Raw genomic sequence first — 19017 nt, forward strand, 5'->3', positions numbered from 1 at the left:
TTGTTTGTTAAGGCTATATCTAGACTGCAAGTGTATCCAACTTTTGGGAACACATCATGCTGCTCTTATCTGATGTGGTTAAAACAAACACAGCACACATTTTTTTCAAAACACAACTATGTTTGTGTCCACACCTACTATACTGTCCAACCATGTTTGTATCAGTGCATTCTGAGAAAATCTAGGCAGCTATCCCATGGTGCTTCAGTGGGGGAGAGAGTGCCCTTATGACACATACACAGAGCAGGACCAGCTTTGCACGGGGCAAAGCCCTCAGGGATGTTGTATCATCCAGAGAGCTGGGAGGAAAGAAAAAAACTTGAACTGGCGATACAGGCACTGCTGAGAAATCCTGTCTACACAGCAAGGTAACAGTGTTACAGAAAGACTTTCACGAGCTAGCCTAAGTTTCTAGCAAGGGTGACATGCTGTTAGCTGCTATGGTTACTAATTGTGTATTACCCATGCTGTGTGTGGGGACACAAACCATGACACTAACTGGGTACAGACTCAATTAAAAGTTAACATGGAAATGTTTTACAAGAGATTAGCCTAAATCAAAACTGTGAATCTGCATTTTCAGGAAAGTGCACACACAGAGCTTGGTCTAAATTTCAGAGGTCAGGCCTTTCACCATTTGGCTGAGACCTCAGTCCAGGGGCGGCTGTAGGGTTTCCACCGCCCCAAGCAGGGCGGCACGCCGCGGGGGGGCGCTCTAGCGGTCGCCGGTCCCGCGGCACCGGTGGACCTCTCGCAGACATGCCTGTGGAGGGTGCGCTGGCCCCGTGGCTCCGATGGACCTCCCGCAGGCATGCCTGCAGATGCTCCACCGGAGCCGCGGGACCAGCGGCCCCTCCGGAGGCACGTCTGCGGGAGGTCTACCGGAGCCGCGGTCCCAGCGGACCTTCTGCAGGCATGCCTGCAGGAGGTCCGCCAGAGCCGCCTGCCACCCTCCCGCTGGGACGCCGCCCCAAGCGCGTGCTTGGCGCGCTGGAGTCTGGAGCTGGCCCTGCCTCAGTCCCAAAACTGAACATCAGAAAACACTGGATCGCGATAGAGGCTTCAGACATCAGGGCCCTCTCTAGCTAAGTTCACAGAAATGAATATTAAAAATATCCGTTGTAATTCTAGCTGGCAGGTTTCAGGGGGAAATTTCTTCTGGAAACATCTTACTCTGTTGTTCAAGAGATTCAAGTATCAGTTATTTTCAAAACTTTACCTACTCTTATAAAATATGTTTTCAATTATGTTGCATAAAATAGCTCCACAACAGTTTCAATTACAATTTTTCTGGGGTGACATTTTGCTCTTCCTGAAAGAAATCTACAAGAAGAGAATCACAATAGGAAACATTGGCCAGATTTTTAAAGATATTTAGGTGCTTAAAGATGCAGATACATTCCTAATGGGATTTTCACTTAGGCCCAGGCTGAATTGAAATCAGTGGGAGTTAGGCATTTAAATACTTTTGAGGATCTGGGCGCAAGGAAATTTCAAAATTCCTGCTAGATGCCTATCTTCATTTTTAATTCCTAAATACTTTTGAAAATCTATCCCTAAATCCTTTCTAGTGCTGCCCTGGTGGGAGATGATTAGAGGGAGAATTATTTTCTATGTAAGAAACAAGACAGGTCTCCATAATAGTCTAAAGGGGTCTAGGAAGTATATTTGGAGTTATAAATAGCTTCTGGCTATATATTTCTGTGCCCCTCTCTGAGCCATTCTACCCAGAAGCTGCAGGATGGTTTTTGTACTGGTTGGTAGCCAGCTCTGCTCCCTGCACCAATCCCCACCTGGCTCTTTTGGGTCAGGGCAGGATTTTTCCCACTGAGCTTGATACCTGAATAGATCAGTCGAGAAGTGTTTGTAACTTTTAGTTTCTGAACTACTATTTGTTCAGGCGACAAGAACATGTGACATGCTACAAAGGAAATTTGTGGTAACTGCATATGCTGTACTTCCACAAGAGCAAAAAGCAGACTTTGTAACAAATAATTGCAGCATTTAGTAAACTGGCATGTAACACAGCATAGCTTAATAGAGGAGAACATACTGCACTGAATTCAGAGCATTCTGAAATGATGCATCAAGTCCAAAAGAGAAATATCCAATTATATGGCTCAAGATTAGATCAGAGAGAAATACGTGCCCTATATTGAACTCGTAAACTGTATAATAATATTCCTAAGGAATTGCTGGAAACCCTATCAGTTAAAATACATAAAATTAGGCTGAGAAAAGCTCAAAAAATATATTTTGTTGGGAATAATTCTCCACTAGCAAGGGGCTAATCTACTGTAAATAATTTGATATGGCTTTTCCATCTCCAGCTTCAATACATCTAGACTCAGGATGGACCAGATCTGGAAAGTTTGGTTCTGGATCCAAATTTTCTGGAAGTTTTCAGAAAGAGGGTTATTTGGATATAGAATCCTACCTGGAAAAGGGTCAACAGTAAAGTTCATGTTAAAACTCTAAATCCAAATTCCTCAAAGTTCTGGAGTGTTAAATACCCATTGATTTGCTAGGCCCATTACAAGTAACGCTGATCAGTTATATTAGAACTAGTCTGTACCTGAGATACGTTGGTGGGATTGTTAAATCAAGACAGAATTTCCCCTTCCATTTGCTCCCTGCCCTCACTGAATTATGGCCTGCTGACTGGTGGCATTATGACATCAGAACTAGATTAGCTCTCCTATTCTTTTTTCCCCCTTTACTCTCTCTCACATATTGTCATGATCTTCAATTCACTTGCCTACTGCAATCCTATCGGTTGAAATAAGATTTTCCTCCAATTTAATTGCAGCAATACTTTGCTGCAAACTGACCTTGCTGGTTTGAAGATGGACGTTTTAGAAAAATACAAATGCAGATGATATGCCCTGCTCTATAATACAGAAATGGTTGAAGTGGCCTATGTTTTGAGCATAGCTTTCTGGCCTGTGACCTAGGTAGTCCACTCCATCTTTCCCTTTGGAATACCACTGAAGGTCAAGCAGACACCAAGACACAACATTACAGCCACTACTAATGCTTGACAATGACTTGGAGGTAGAGTCCAGAGGAGAAATAATAGTTAGGCTTTCTGATGTCTCCTCTTCTTGAGAAGTGTCACTGGAGGTTCAGCCCCCAGTATAAAGGAGGAGCAGCCCCCATGATGACTGCACCCATTTTTAAAGATTTACCAAGCCCAGAGAAGGAAGTGAATTAGAATTTGGATGCAATCTAAAACAAAGCTTGTAAGTATGTCTTACAATACTTTATGTTAATTTAGCAGGAATAGTTACCTTCAGCGTTTGCATCTCTCCCAGTTCTCTTTGGGAGTCTGTCCCTAAGAAACCCCTGAAGCTTTCTATCATGAAGTCAGGTTAATCTTCTCTTTTGCCTTCTGTATGAAAGGTGACCTGCAGTTTCACTTGTGACCTGCATCTCCTTTACAGAAACATGAGGCCTCATGGTGGAGAACCTGTCCTGGATTCTTGTCACATTGGTTCACCAGGTGCTTGTGATATGGCCACTCACCTTTCCATCATGCAAAAAGTCAGACACTTTGTCGTACTACTGAAGCTCACTAATACGGGGAGGAAAGACAAAGAGCCCAATCCCGCATGCTTTGCAGATCCAATATTCCCACTGAATTCAACAGGAGTTTTGAGTGTACAAGGAATTCAGAAATATTCCCTAAATAAGGGAATTTACTTCCAGAGTAGAGCAGTGGCAGTCATGGAGAGTTATTTTTTTGCAAGCTATTCAGTTTATTTGCATTGAAGAGGAAACAGAGAGCTGGACAATTGACTTCATTCTTCATAGTCTCATGGTGATCATAAGTGATAAAATAATGCAATAAAGCTATTTTAGGATGTCCTTCTACTAAAGCATACTTATTTTAGTTAGTCATAAATGTCTGTGGCCACTCATTTATTACACTGGAAATTAGAGTCACTGAAATTATTGAACAACTGTATTCTGCTCTTCTCTTCCAAATTTTGTAACCCAAGCAAACTCAGATTCCCCTTCTTCCCTCCAAGTATTAGCTGAAGCCTAATATCAAATATTCACTGCAAGCATAGTACACAAAACTGATGCTCTGAGAAATCTCTCTTGAACTGGCAAACACACAACGCTACTTACAGTAACAAAGGGTTGGCAGATATTGAAAAGAACCTTTCTGATTACATTTCCAGTCTTTATCACCGGCCCTCTGGTCTGCTTAGAATTGCTTTACTGCATGTAAAACTGTCATTAGAAGGGTTTATTTTCTGTGCACTCCATTGTCTAAGGCAGTGTTTCCCAAACTTGAGATGCCGCTTGTTCAGGGAAAGCCCCTGGCAGGCTGGGCCGGTTTGTTTATCTGCCACATCCGCAGATCCGGCTGATCTCAGCTCCCACTGGCCGCAGTTCGCTGCTCCAGGCCAATGGGAGCTGCTGGAAGTGGCGGCCAGTACATCCCTTGGCCTGCGCCACTTCCAGCAGCTCCCATTGGCCTGGAGCAGCGAACACAGCCAGTGGGAGCCGCGATCGGCCAGACCTGTGGACGCGGCAGGTAAACAAACTGGCCCAGCCCGCCAGGGGCTTTCCCTACACAAGCGGCGGAACAAGTTTGGGAAACATTGATCTAAGGCAATAATGAAACTTAACAAGGAGCTTTTGTGAGATGATAACTTTTTAACAGAGATTCAAAGAGTCAGACATTACTGACTGTTCAATAAATTACATGACAGAAATCCAGGCTCACACTTTGCTTATGGAAGGATCTTGTGGACCTGACACAGACATCAAAATGACATCAGTCATATGATAAAGGGCAAGAAATCAATTATAGGAGGCTTTCTGTCCACCCCATCAGTATGCTGTATGCCTGCAAGTTCAGTGTGCTTTTCAGTCATCAACTACTGTGTGCATGGCTTAATCAATTAAGTGGACTTTATTTATACATTGTATTTTCCCCCATTCAATATGCCGGATAATCATTCTGCTATAGGTATAATTAAATCCAATTTATTCTGACTATAAGAGCTTTTACTGATTTCTGCCCAATTCATGCTGTTTGTTGTGCTAAACGTACCAGAGCATCAAGTCTGAATGTTTGTGCATTTTGTCCTTTACTCTGTTCGGCTTTCATTTTGCTACATTACAGGGCTGAATCAGGCCTCGTACTAGGAGAGAGAGAAAACAGGAAAAGGAGCATTTTTGCCTTCTTAGGTCACCTGTTCACAAGGAGGAATAATCTGCCTCCTAGCACTGGGAGGAGTGACCCCAGAAGGGACACAGATTCTTCTCCCCATTACGCTGGGGTGGCTGCACTGGGGATGAGGGGAAACATTAGCTAGATCTGTTAAACAGATGTGATAAAGGGTATTTCCCAGCACAGTCCACCCATCACTGAGCAGGAATTATGCCTTTGAAAGGCACATTACTGACAGCCATCTTTAGTGGCATGGCTGATTTCCTCCACCTCAGCTACCTCCAAGTGTACTGTAACTTATTCTGTTCCTATGAGCTTTGGCATATCTTTAGAGGTAGTAATTTGGAAGAGAGTAAATAAAAAAGCCAATAAAATATAGCAGCATTGGAATGTCAAATTCAAAGAGTAGCCTTGCATTTCAGAAGGATTCTGCTCACATTCGGTGCAGGGTCGATGCTGGTGGTAAACTCCAGAGCAGGACCCCCAGATGAAACGTTCTCCAGGGTAAGCAGTTGCATTGGTATAAAGAATCCACAACCTAAGTTGTCCTACGCAAGGCATAGCATAGGAGAGGGGTGGGGATTAGGGCTTCTTGGGGTTGTGTTGATTCCAAGCATCGTCTCAGCATCTTTCACAGGTGAGGCTCTAACCATAAATCAAAGCTTCCCCATTCAGAGAAGGTAGCAGTATCATTGTCTACTTTTGGGTCAACCCACTCCTCCCACTCTGGGCACAAATAGCCTTACTGGTTCAAGCAGCCATAATTTACACCTCCCTGTTGCACTACTAGTGAATCTGACCAGCTGTTTGCAAAGGATTGTGTTGTTGGAACTTTTCTCCAGACCTGTTGTGAGTTGTATTTTGATCTGCAATCAGCCAACTCACCTAAAAAACCATAAAATTGATGTTTAAATGCACAATAGGAACCATGCTCTTTCATCATGCATGATATGGTTGTATCAGCTTTTGTTCATCATTTTAGCCATGGGGTCTAAAGGATCTAAGCCAGCAGTTTCCATTGAAGTCCATTGTCTGCAGTGAGCTCTGGATCTGGCCCATCACTTACAAAAGCCTCAGTCAAGAGTTTAGAAAAAGGAAACCTTTGGAGAACACAGACTGTTCTCCAACAGCTGCACTGCCCAGTACCTATTCCTCCATCAGAGGGGGAAGGACAGCAGTTTTCAGCAGTAGCCAGTGCTACTTCTCAGCCAGCTGTTAACAGGCGTGTGCTACTTCAAAGCTGTAAATATTCTAACATTGGCATATAATTAGTCTGCAGTATAGCTGCCCTGAGCCAATGCCATTGTGGTGATTTACTGTAGTATTTGCTTATCTAAGCAATGTAATATTTGTTTGTGAAGAAATTTATCTAATTTTACCTTACTTGCTGCCAGAGTGGTTGTGTTTGCTCTTGAATAAAAGAGAATAATAACCTCTGGTTTCCCAAATGTTGGCAGGCACCAAGATTTCCAAATACATAAAGGGTCATTCTCAGGACTGGTACATGTTGCTTTGTGCCCACCATCCTTCCATTCTTGTGAGAACTCACGGGTGTTGACTGTACAAAATTCCTGCCACCTATATATTTCAGTGCCTTGCCTGCTTCCCAGAATGGATGGACAGAATATTGCCCACACGCCCATTGGCAAACCACCTCAGCACTTGGGGTTAGTCCTAACCCAGTCTCTGGATCTTTAACAATATTAAAGCTTCTTTTTTTTTTCCTGGCAATGAATCAGGAGAATTTTATTATGTCTATGGGTAAATTCAATTTAGTGTCTTTCCACTATGACAGTCACAGTGTCTTTTGCCTCTGCTGGTGACTATTCATAGATTATAAGGACAGAAAGAATCATTGTGATCAGTTCATCTGACTTCCTGTAAAACACAGGCCCTAGGACTTCACTGAATTAATTCCTAGAACTAGAACCTTTGAGAATCCAGCCTTGATTTAAAAATAGGTTGTTATAGAAAACTGCACCACAACAATTCCGCCTTTGGTAAGGCGTTCCAATGGTTTATTATGCTGACTGTTAAAAAATTTGCACCTGATTTTCATTCTGAATTTGCCTGACTTCAACTTTCAGCCATTGGATCATATTCTACCTTTCTCTGCTAGATTGAAGAGCTGACTAAATCAAATTTCTGTTCTCTATGTAGGTACATATTAGTAAAGATCAAATCACCCCTTAACCTTTTATTTGTTACAATAAACAGATTGAGCTCAGAGTTTTTCACTGTAGGATGTGTTTTCCAATTCTTTAATCATTTTTGTGGCTTTTATGATCCCTCTCTAATTTACCAACATCCTTCTTGAACTGTGGACACCAGCACTGGATACAGTACTCCTGTAGTGATCTCTACAGTTCTAAATACGGAGATCAAATATAATCTTTCCACTCTTACCCAAGATTGTGTCAGCCAAACACAGCTTGTGATGCTTTTGTATATTATTCCATTTCTTCATAAATTAATACGGTAACCACAGAGTGGTGATATTAAATTCTGAAATTATAAAACAACCCTACTACTGGCCTCCAAAACTGTTACCACAAAAATGTTTAGCTTCTTGGCATTCCCATTGAGCACCACCAACCTGCTCAAAAAGAAGGTGACTATTATTGTCATTTTAGACTATTTCCTGTACCCAAGAAGAAAAGACCACTCAACCTGGAAAGTTAAATTGGGGGAGATTAAAAAAAAAAAAAAGTACCCAAGCTGCATAAACCTTCTAGACGCATTTAAAAATAATTCTGCACTGCTTGCAAGGAGCAGTGAAATGTATTTTACAATGAAAAAAGACTTTACATGCTTCTAGCTCTTGCTGTCACCTGCTTTTGAGTTCAGCTGCTAAATATAGTAGTCAAATCCTTTACCCTGTTTAAACACCCTCCTGTATGATAAGGGTACCTCCAAAGTAGGGTATCAGTCTGACACCCTTAGACACTTGGAGAAATAACTGACTCCATGTACAGTCTCACTGGAATCACAGATGACCAACATAACACAGCTGTGACTGCATGAATTCTCTGGTGCCCATTTCTTTCCTGACCTTAATCAGCAAGAAACACCAAACCAGCAGCAGAATCCAACACAATACTCTTCCCCCAACCGTCTCACTCTACCCTAGGTACAATTTTTATTGCTCATCCTCTAAACCCCCTGAGCAGGGTTATCACCATATGTGACTTATCTACCCCTTAGAACAAAGTAACATGAGCCCAGTTTTTATCCTGGGTATCGCACTGTCATTCTTAATCATATTACTCCAGGAAATATCAGTCCTGAAAATGGTGCTTCCTCTAGTGAAGTCATATGATTGTCTTTCATCAGTTGTACTCAGCAGTGATATGACTCTGGAAAGGGCTTTCTGTATGTGGCACCCTTTTCTGACTTGACATAAGCAAATTACAGCTTCCTAGCAGTTTGCACCCCTGCCAGGGAGAATCAGGTTTTTATGGGATACACACTTATAGCCAGGCAGCTTAAGCATCATAAAACTTGTTCAACTCTCCAAGTGCAGGAGCAAGCCATGCAAAGCCACCAGTTAACCTCAGAGTGCAAGTAGGGTGGCATTCAATATGGTGTTACTGCACATGTAGTGTCAGGTTCCTCCATTGCTGATCTGTCAGTGAGACCAACCTTGCTATGCATCTATGTAGCACCACAGCCACAACAAACAAATCTTCCTGTCAAAAGTCTTCTCTGCATGGATTCAGAATCAGATTCTTGTACAACAAGGCGTTTGATTGACAGCCTGGCCAAGGAATACTGGAAAGAATGCTGGTTTGAAGATGAAAATAGCTTTTGACTGAGGTTTTTAATCTCTCTTTACCAGCTGCTGGGCAGCATGTTACTTCCGCTTGTGATTTATTTCCTTCATATGTCCAAATGAAAAAGGAAATGCCAAACTGCAGTGGGCTACTTTTAACTATCATTCCAAGAGAGGTGCTATGGTTTATTATGTCAACTCTCATTCTTCCCAGGGTGAGTTATTTATTTTTACTACCAGAAAGACATGAAACCATAGGAAAAACTATAAGCTTCTTTGATGCAGCCTAAAAGGAAAGGGACCTGGGGTAAAATTCACCTCCACTATTGCTCCATCCACTCTACACGTTACAGCACAGAAGCTGCAAGGGAACATAACATTGAAGGGGCTAATGCAACATTAAATCCTATTTCCACTTATCCCTTTCTAAATATGGTGCAATTCCACTAATGTCAGAGGAGTTTCTCTGGATTTACACTGGTGTAAGTGAGATTAGAATTTGGCCCTAAGAGCTAGATTTACACGTCTGTAACAAGTTGGCTGGATTCTCCTGTTGGCCTATCCTGCTGGCAGGTCTTGGGTCCAGGCAGGGAGCTGCTGGTTAATTACTAGTAACTCATTGGGTTGGTGTGGCTGATTAGATTCCACCCTCTATAGAAAGGGAAGTGGGAGTAGTCCTCTGACCAAGAGAGATCCCAAGGGAAGGAACACAGCCAAGCCTAGGGAGAAGTCTTAGGCTTGGCTCTTGTTTGGTAATTTTGGAAATAACTTCATGTTAATAACACCAGAACACAGGAGGGTTAGCATTTTGACTCTAGCATGAGCGTGGTTTTTTTGTTAGGAGTTGTGTGGGGAGTTCACCATGTTACACTGAAGAAAGCCAGGAAATGTATAGCTATAGTAACAGCTCTAAAGAGAACTCACAGAATCATAGAAATGTAGAGCTGGTTGGGACATAAAGAGTTAATCTAATCCTTTCTCCTGCACTGAGACAGTCTTAAATAGACATGACCATCCCTAACAGAAGTTTGTCTAACCTGTTCTTAAAACCCTCCAATGATGGGGATTCCACAATCTTCCTAAGTAACCTGTCCCAGTGCTTAAATCATACCAATAACATGGTGTGATGCTGCATTTTACATGATGTTTGCTGCTTCCCACACTTAGGCCCAGCGGCGTAAGTTAAGGATGAAGTGGCAGCAAGGAAATTAATTTATATTTATTATGATTATTTAAATTTAATTGTATAAACTCTTGTTATTCCTATAATCTGGATACCCCTTGCTATGTAGAAAGTTTGGTGAGTACCACTGTAAAAATGTCATCTTAGAATAGTTTCTTTTTCCTGTATGGAAATAAAATATTTATTATAAACTGCATTCTGAGTCTGCAGAGCATACAACACGGACATATAATGGCATCAAATTGGAAACAACTAAGGATTTGTAGCAGATTCTGAACTGCTGCACTTCAGCCTAGGATCATCAACAGATAAAAATTGCTGTGTATATAATATCCCCTCAGTCGTATTGCTTGCTAATAAAAGTCTTTGTGGTTGGAAATATAATAATCTAAACTGTATAATAAAGTTATGTTAACCAGTGAAGGAAAAAGGTGTTCTCATAATTTTGGTCTATGTGTTGCATAAAGTCAGTTTACAAGTCAGTGCTTATAAATCCAATCTAGTTTTTTTTTAAAAATTGATCCCAAACATACACTCTGGCCTAGGGGCACAATAATGTACTTTTGCTATATGACAGGGAATCTTGGTGTGGGAACAGTGGTCGGCTCCTGGGCTGTGTGACAATACAGACCGAAGCACGTTACAGTCATGATGTTTTTAGCATCTGGGGAAAAGCACACTGAATGTCTTCTAGTACCTAAGTTTTGCAGCCCCCAATTTATAACATAATATGTTCCAGCATGGGGAAGTCACACTGTAATTCATATAACATTAGTGTTGAACATTATGCTGTAGACGTGGTGCTATATTTTTAATATACTCTCAGCACGGGTCCCTTAGTAGTACATCTCTGTATATTTACAGTACTTGAAGTAAGCATGCAGTTATCTAAATCTGTATAGGTGTAATTTTTCACTATGCTGAACCAAGCTGATTGCAACCAGATGTAAGGAACCAGCATCTGGGGATGTATTGCAAACACTACAAGTTACTAGACTGTGACATCATATGTACTATATGCCTGCACTGCTCACCATATATGAGCTAGATTGTGGGCCTGCCACAAGCCCTGTTTATGGGGTGGTGAGAAGCTACACTGTTCTAGGAGCAGCCAATGGAAAGAACTGTGCTCCAGCAGATAGTAATTTCCTACTGAGCTACTGCCTCCCATTATATGATGAATCATCTGTGCTAGCACATTAAGGGTGGAGTCAAAGCTCGCCCATCTACCTCCTTGGAATGAGCACACAGCTCTCACTTATCCCTGTGTGTGCTCAGAGCCATTGACACTAGACAAGAATGTAAGGATGGGGGAGCAGTCTCATTCCATTTTCCAGCCCTTTGTTCCCTCACAGGCCAGCCCATAACACTGAAACAAAAGTAAAAACTGTAGGATATGGAATATTGCAAGGAAACATCTCTGTGAAACTGTAAAGATATGGATAAATGTCAACCTGTACAGATGAGCCACCTTCATGACTCAACTTTGTGTTCATGAAGTAGTGCTACAAAAGTACTAACTACGCATTATTTGCAATTTTTTCAAAACTCAACAAGTAAATTAATCAACTCTTGCTCAAGTCAAGCATATTTCATTTGACTATAACTAATGAAATAAAACATGATTTAGTATTTGTAGACACCTTTCCCCGCCCCAGTCAGAGGCTGGAGTCCCATAATGCTGGAAACCTGTGACACAAATCTTACATACAGTTCTCAATTCTGTCATCCTCTCTCACCTTCAGCAGTCCCTTAATTCATCCGGACTGTCTGTAGAGTGAGAGGGACTGCCTGTGGAGTGAGGTAGTGCTCAAGGTAAGAAAGGGTCACAGAATCAGAGCCTTAGTGTTTAAAAGGGATGATGTCAAAAAGTTCAAGCCAGGTGTTTTCTACAAAAGTGCTGTTCCCTCCAGCTAAAACCAGGTGCACGATCCATCAGAAATAGCAATGCTAACACACAGATGAAGATAACATTGCCAAAGATGAGTGGTATTTGAATGAACTTACAAGAAGAGTGGATACTCGGAAAACTCTTTCTGCCTTCGGACACCAGATCTGGATCACCTGTGCAGTGCATTTCAGAGTTCATTACTCCATCTGGAAAGCAGCGGTAAAAGAAATCGGGACGAGGTCTACAAAAAACACCATGGACATTTGAAATATAAGAGCTGTAGTTATAAATGAACCTCAAAGTGATTATTAAATTTACTATCACATAGAGAGAGTTCACTTCCTTTTTTTTTATTCTGCATGTGGTAGCAATAGATATGTTCTTTATTCCTTCCTGCCAAACTTTTGCACACATGCTGTCTGTAGGAAAACTTCCAGCAGAGTGTGCTAGCAGCCGTTGGATGGTGGCTTCTCTGCATTTGGACAGGCTCATTCCTGATGGACATATATAGGCTCGATCCTGAAAGGGAATATGCAGGGCTACTCATTGCATATCCCATAACTCAGCCAACCTGCACATCATGCTCAGTGATCAAGTAGGCTATCCAAAAGAGCAATAATGACCACTCATGTTCCACAAGGTTGCACAGGGCTTGTTGACTCTGCTCAGTAACACCCTTACCTGTTACTATAAGAGGGAGGTATGGCCTGCTGGTTAGACTAAAGAACTGGGATGAAAGAACTAGAGTTCTAATCCCAACTCAACGGGAGTCAGGCACCTAAATACCTATGAGGATCTGGGTTTGACTCCTGGGACAAGTCAATTAAGTTCTCTGCTTCCATTTCCCTATGTGTAGAATGGAGCAAGTGATACTTACCCACCTCCCAGGGCTCTTGCGAGGATCAGTTCGTTATGTTTGATAAAAACACTTTTAAAGTGAAAAGTGCTAAGTATTGTGACTGCCAACAGAGCAGTGTTGGGATGGGAGCAGGGTGTGTGTCAAAATATACGCAGAGATACTCTGCATGCTGCACTCCTGAAACAATAAGAGACAGCCCTTTCAGGACTCCATTGGTTACCGCACTCCTGGGTTTGGTAATCCTGATGAATGCTGCTACTGATGGAAGATCTCATGGACAGTAGCGTGCATTATATAAAATGCAAAAACATGAATTGATTTCAATGTAGTTGTACTAGTGGGAGTTGGCAGCTAAACCCCTGCACACTGTGACTGTTCCCCTTACGTATCACCAGTGAAATGTATAGACTACAATTTACACCTTGTCTTGCTTGTCTGGATCTTCAAACTAGCCTACCTGCCACACAAACTCCAAAAGTTGACAGCAAAGAATCCTGCAACAGTCAGATGTCACATAAAGAAGATATGCACCATACTTTCCAGGGGTGAGGACAGGGTAACAGGAATCTCTGCTAATCCAATGTGTTCTGGAGCCTTGCTTAGTCTTTATATTAAAATGGATTATAGATAGACAATCTTAATTTGACAGTTTAAGCCATCACTTAGAACATGACATGACTTACCTCCCCACTATTAATTTAATAGTATTTGTGCAGACTCCATTCAGAGCGAGAGCCAAGGAAACAGCTAAAAAACAAAATGAACAAAGAGAATAACAACAACCTAGGTAACAAGTTATAAATTCTAGTGTTACAGCGTTTGATTTATGAACTGAAACTTTTCACAGATTGAAATTGGATTCTTCAGTATAGCTGAAAGATTTTAATAACCCCATTGTTTCTTTTCTTATTTTGGCTGAGAGTAAACTGCAGAACAGGGTAATAATCCTGCTCTGATTCTGTTGTGCCAAAGGGAAAAAAGGAACAATACATTTTGCCAAAAAATAATGAAAAACATTGCTGTTTTCCAAACAGCTACAGTGCTGACATAAACAATAATAATTCATAATAAATGAGGAACTTTTTAATTAAATGTCATTCCATTACAGTATGAAAATATCCTACTTTTTAACTGTATTTAAGCAAAAGTTCACTAGTATTCACAAAGGGCCTGATCTAATTCCCACGGAAGCCTTTTCATTGACTCCATCAGGCTCATCTATTCCTTTCTGTTTGGATTTAAACTGCTTTAATGCTGCAGTCTATGTTATAGCTACATGGTATAATACAAGAACCATTGCACTGTATTTCTTCTTGTCAAGCCTATCAGGAAGATCTCTTATTTTTGGAGAACAGTCAAAGCAATGTTTCTTACGATTATGACACCTGCATCAGGCTATTATGGAAAGAGTGGAATGGAAAGGAAGGACTCAAAGGCCAACCCCATATAGATGTGAGTAAAGCTAGAAGAAGATGATATCAGGCTATTATCTCGTTGTATCAATGTCTTAATAGTTGTACTCCAGTACTTCACTGGCACTTATCATTCTGTATCCACAAAATCCTTGCCTGATGGCTCTGTACATCATAAGATTTGTCTATTTTTTCCTTTTTTTTAAAGTCAAATACTAAGCCTTTCAGAGAGAAGGGAGGGAAAGGTGTTTTTCCAGCCATTTACAAAGCTTCTGGCAGAAATAAAGGAACAAATTGATACCAAGGACAGCAGTACTGTTCAACACAGTCCCCTACCTTCTACTTTCAACATCTCTGGTCATTTGCTATCTCTTACTCTCTCAGTTTTTTATGATGATTGCATGTGCTCAATAGAAATTTTCTATAAGATCAAATACCTTTGACCAGTAGCATCACAGCACTGTATTTCCCTTTTAAGAGAATGGTAATAATATGTGAGAAACATATATGTGAGATTTCCTGACTTACACGGTCTGATTATCCACACATCCTTCCATCTTGTGTTGCCATTTATGTCTATGCAAAGTCAGTGGAATCTGGCTATAAAATGCTACCACTGGTGTAAGTGGGTGGAGAACTAAGACCTGCATTCAGTTAACATGTATGTTAATAGCTACACAAGGGGCAAAGCAGTGGAGAATCAGAACCAGCATTTCCTTCCTCTCCATTCAAACATTTTTCCATGCAGAATCAAAGAGTTCCAAAAGAAAATAACAGCTATAGAATAAGAGTTTCTTTTTTTTTTTTGTGGGCAGAATGCACTGGGCCAGATCCTCATCTGGTGTAAATCATCATAGCATCATCAAAGTCAGTGGATCTAGACCAGCTGAAGATCATGCCCATTTTGAGTCTGAATTATCTTTTTGAATATGACCAGCCCACAAAAGGTCCGAATTTATGCAAATATTGAACATTGGGCTATTTTGTAAAACATTAAAGTATCCCTGAGTCATGGAGGGAGAAGAAACCATGAAGACAGATCCAGAGCTCCTTTGCTTTTGAAATGAGAGAGAGAGAATGAAAACCAGCACCATTACTATATGATTTTATATGTATAAATGCATGTTCCCCCTGCCTACTAAATACATTTTCCATCAATAAAATATCGTTCATGATAAATTTAACAACAAACTGCCAAGTACTGGCAGCATCAAAAAACAATCTCTAAGATCTTTTCTCAAGCTGATAGAACACCAGAATAGATGAACAAACTCAAAGAGAATTCCACTCTTCCAAAAATTGATTTTAGCACTAATACCCTCTACATCCAGTCTAGCACAGGCAAAAGTCTGGGCAAATATATGGGTATTAGCCTGTGATCTGAAAATCAACAAACTCAAGCTCTGCTTCACCAGCAAAAGGGGAAAGAATTCCAGTCATGGCCTCTTCACTACAAATACCCTGCCACTAAGCTCCAAACGTTTGAAACCATAGTCTGTTAGCAAAAGTTCTTTGGCTGATCTCAGCCTTTTGTAGGGGTGAAGCATACAGAGACAATTTGAAGGTCCCTTGTAGTAGTCAATAAGGACCCAGATCACAGAGAGCTTTAAAAATTAACACCACTGCCTTAAATTGCACTTGGAAATAAACAGGTATCCACTGTGGCATAGAGAGTAAAGGAGTGACTGCCACAGATTCTAGCCAATCAACATTAGAAAAATCTCAGCTGAGTTTCATTACCCAGCAAGCTCCACAATCTGATTTGATCAATAGAATGTAGAATCAAGTCATGGAACTCATAGGCTTAGAAATGTATGTAAAAGAGAGATTTTTTAAAGATTTCCTTGACTTCAGTGGAACCAGCATTTCACCCACAGATTTTTCAGGGCTTGGAATACTAATTAGAACAATCATCGTAGGAACTCTTATGCACTTGTCATCTTAAAAATCAGTCTACTTTACCTAAGAAGGCTTCTTTAATTTCAGTCTTGTCTGTCCGCCGGATTATTTTCACCACAAAAATGACAGCCAGTGGTGTGAGGAATGAAATTGCCTGGGAGAGATAACAAATAATCATGTATGAGAGCATCCACTCCCTGTCATCCCCACGGATTAATAATTAGTTCCAGTTAGTGCCATTTAGACTGGATGGCTGAATAATCTTTATCGAACTCCTGACCTTGAGCAAAGTGGGACAATTTATATCTGTAACTAGAGGGCAATTAATATACTTTAAAATTGTAACCTAATTGTGGGTTATAATTGATTTGTAATTACTTGGAGCTACATTTAAAGTGTCAGTTTTGTAAATGAAAAAGAACAGTGCATAAAGATCATGACTCAGTATTGCCAACAACTACATCTCTTTATGTTTGTTTTCTAGAAGTGGATAAGCAAATTCTTCACTTTTCTGATCTATTAAGAAACACATATATCATGCACAACAATGTAATGTTTAATAGAGTAAAACATGTCAGGTTGTAGATCTTAAGCCTGCAAACAAAGAAGCAAGTAGATAACTTTATTTATTGAGTAAAGTTGCTCATGTGCTTAAGTGCCTGTAGAGTCCGGACCATATTTTGCAAATTATACACTAGAAAATAGTATTGGACCTGATTCCGCCACCCTTGTATTAAGAATAGTCTCAGTACGTTGGTAATTCCTTTGAACCTAATTTCTTCAGTGGGGCTATTGACAATGAAAGTTACTACTCAGTGTGACAAAGCATGTCAGACAGGTGCATTATTTGTGCTGTTTTTCATGCAGGCTGGTCACAGTTACCATCCTTGGTGAACAACTCACCATAAATATACTGTACTGTAGTTTGAAAAGAATGAACTATTTAGCATACGTAACTGGCGGTACACAAAAGCAAAGGCCAAGTTACTATTTTGCTGATCCAATGTTTTCCTCTGTACAGATTCCTAACAGAAAAATACTTCTAACTGAACTCACTGTGCTAACTTGCTTCATATATCGAAAAATAAAGCCTTTTCCTGGCTTCCATAAACAGGACTATGGGTCACTTTACAGTCTAGGGATTAAATACTTGGAAATGCAGGGGCTCACTGCTGTGAAACACATAGTCTGACACATATCCCATCATACTTATTACAAACCTCACAAAACCCATTCGTGTTGGAATTGGCTACCATTCTTTACTACTACCTCAGGTTAAAAAAAACCTCATTCAGTCCTCGATGTTCTTGTGTTGAATAGTGCTTTTTCTTCATAAGAAAACCCATTAACTTCAATAGGACCACTTGTGGAGTAAGATTCCACTCAGTGTGAATAAGGGTAGAAGAATCCAGCACAAACTTTTTCAAGGGGGTGCTTGGGGGTGCTTAAATCTTTTCTTAATATTTTCCAAAAATCTGTAAAAGTGCATTGGCTGACCTGAGCCTTATGATTCTTTCATGTACAGAACAATTGTACTGGAGTGGAGCCAATGGCAGGTTGCTTAATCTTGGGTAAAAATCGGGGGGGGAACAGCTCTCAAACATCCACAACTAAACTCTAGCGGAGCAAGGTACAGCAATAGCATATTTTGTGCCATTCTTGTCTGGCAAAGGAACTTGTAGTCAAAATCTACCTTGGATGCATGTGCATGACTCCCATGGACCTTAATGATACTCCCATTAAAGAAATAATTTGGCCTTTAGCTGATGGATCACGTTGCAATAAATGCTTGATTGTAACACAGTCTAGATTTTTGCGAGGAGTGTCCTTCAGCAGGGCTGCTGCTCGTCCAGCTCTGCAACTGCAGGGAGTTAATTATATTGTATAGTAGAGAAAAGTGAAAATAAGCTGGCTGGGATGTTTTAGAGAACCTGAAAATTAAACTGTACATTATGATACTGATTTGCCTGCCATGCTAGCTTGGGCAAGCCATTTAACCTGGGCCAGATTGTGCTACCTTTATTTACGCTGAGTAGTAGCTTAATCCGTTTAAATAAAAAATGGAGAAATTGATGGAGATTTGGGGAACTAGGACAAAGAGGATTCTGTGTCCTAGTTCACCCTGCTGAAAAACGGAAATAATACCCAATGCTCAGAGCCAATATTAAGCTCTTTTAAATCATCAGAGGTAGTGAGCTATATAAAAGTGCAAAGGTTTTACTGCTGTTATAATATATCCTGGTCCAGATTCCACACTCTCTTGCATCCATGCAACCCCGCTGTCTTGAGTGAATAATAAGGGTGAAATTGAGGACAGGAGATGGCTCCCTATTTTTACATTTTATTAAGCTTGCCATCAATTTTTGTGCAGAACATTTTTCGTTCCAGTTGAATCTCCTGTGTGGCTTGGTGGCGAAATAGTGCTAAGAATGGACTTTATTTCTTGTACCCTAGGAATGCAAATTTCTCCATCTCTCTCTGAAAACAGAAATTAAACCCTGTTATCAGAGACAGTGAAAAAAATGGTTAGAGTAAAATCTAGAATTATTATTATTATTTTATTATTAAAAGGAAGGATTCCCCCCCAAAAATAAAAAAAAAATCTATCTTCCGTTATTGAAGAACATGTCAAACTATAGCCTCGTTGACAGACTTATAGCTTATACAGATGAAACAAGGGAGTTAGAAATCTTTTGAACAGGCAGGAGCAGCAGAAGAGATCAACAAAGGATAGAAGTAAAACAGAAACTAAATCCAGAATGTTGCACAATCCATCTGGTAACACTGCAGATTTTCATATATTTTTAACAAAC

At 40.6% G+C, this 19017-nt stretch overlaps 1 protein-coding gene across 1 annotated transcript in view; it reads right to left on the reverse strand.

The window, feature by feature from the left end:
- Positions 1–19017, reverse strand: part of PLPP4 (phospholipid phosphatase 4) — a 104607-nt gene that overhangs the window by 40980 nt on the left and 44610 nt on the right. Inside the window, exons 3-5 of the mRNA XM_045024844.1 lie at positions 16268–16358; positions 13577–13640; positions 12151–12275 (exon numbers count right to left, since the gene is read on the reverse strand). Coding sequence (XP_044880779.1) covers positions 12151–12275; positions 13577–13640; positions 16268–16358 — 280 coding nt within the window. The remainder of the gene's footprint in view (positions 1–12150; positions 12276–13576; positions 13641–16267; positions 16359–19017) is intronic.

This window comes from Mauremys mutica, chromosome 7 (genome assembly GCF_020497125.1).
Source record: "Mauremys mutica isolate MM-2020 ecotype Southern chromosome 7, ASM2049712v1, whole genome shotgun sequence".
NCBI lineage: Eukaryota > Metazoa > Chordata > Testudines > Geoemydidae > Mauremys > Mauremys mutica.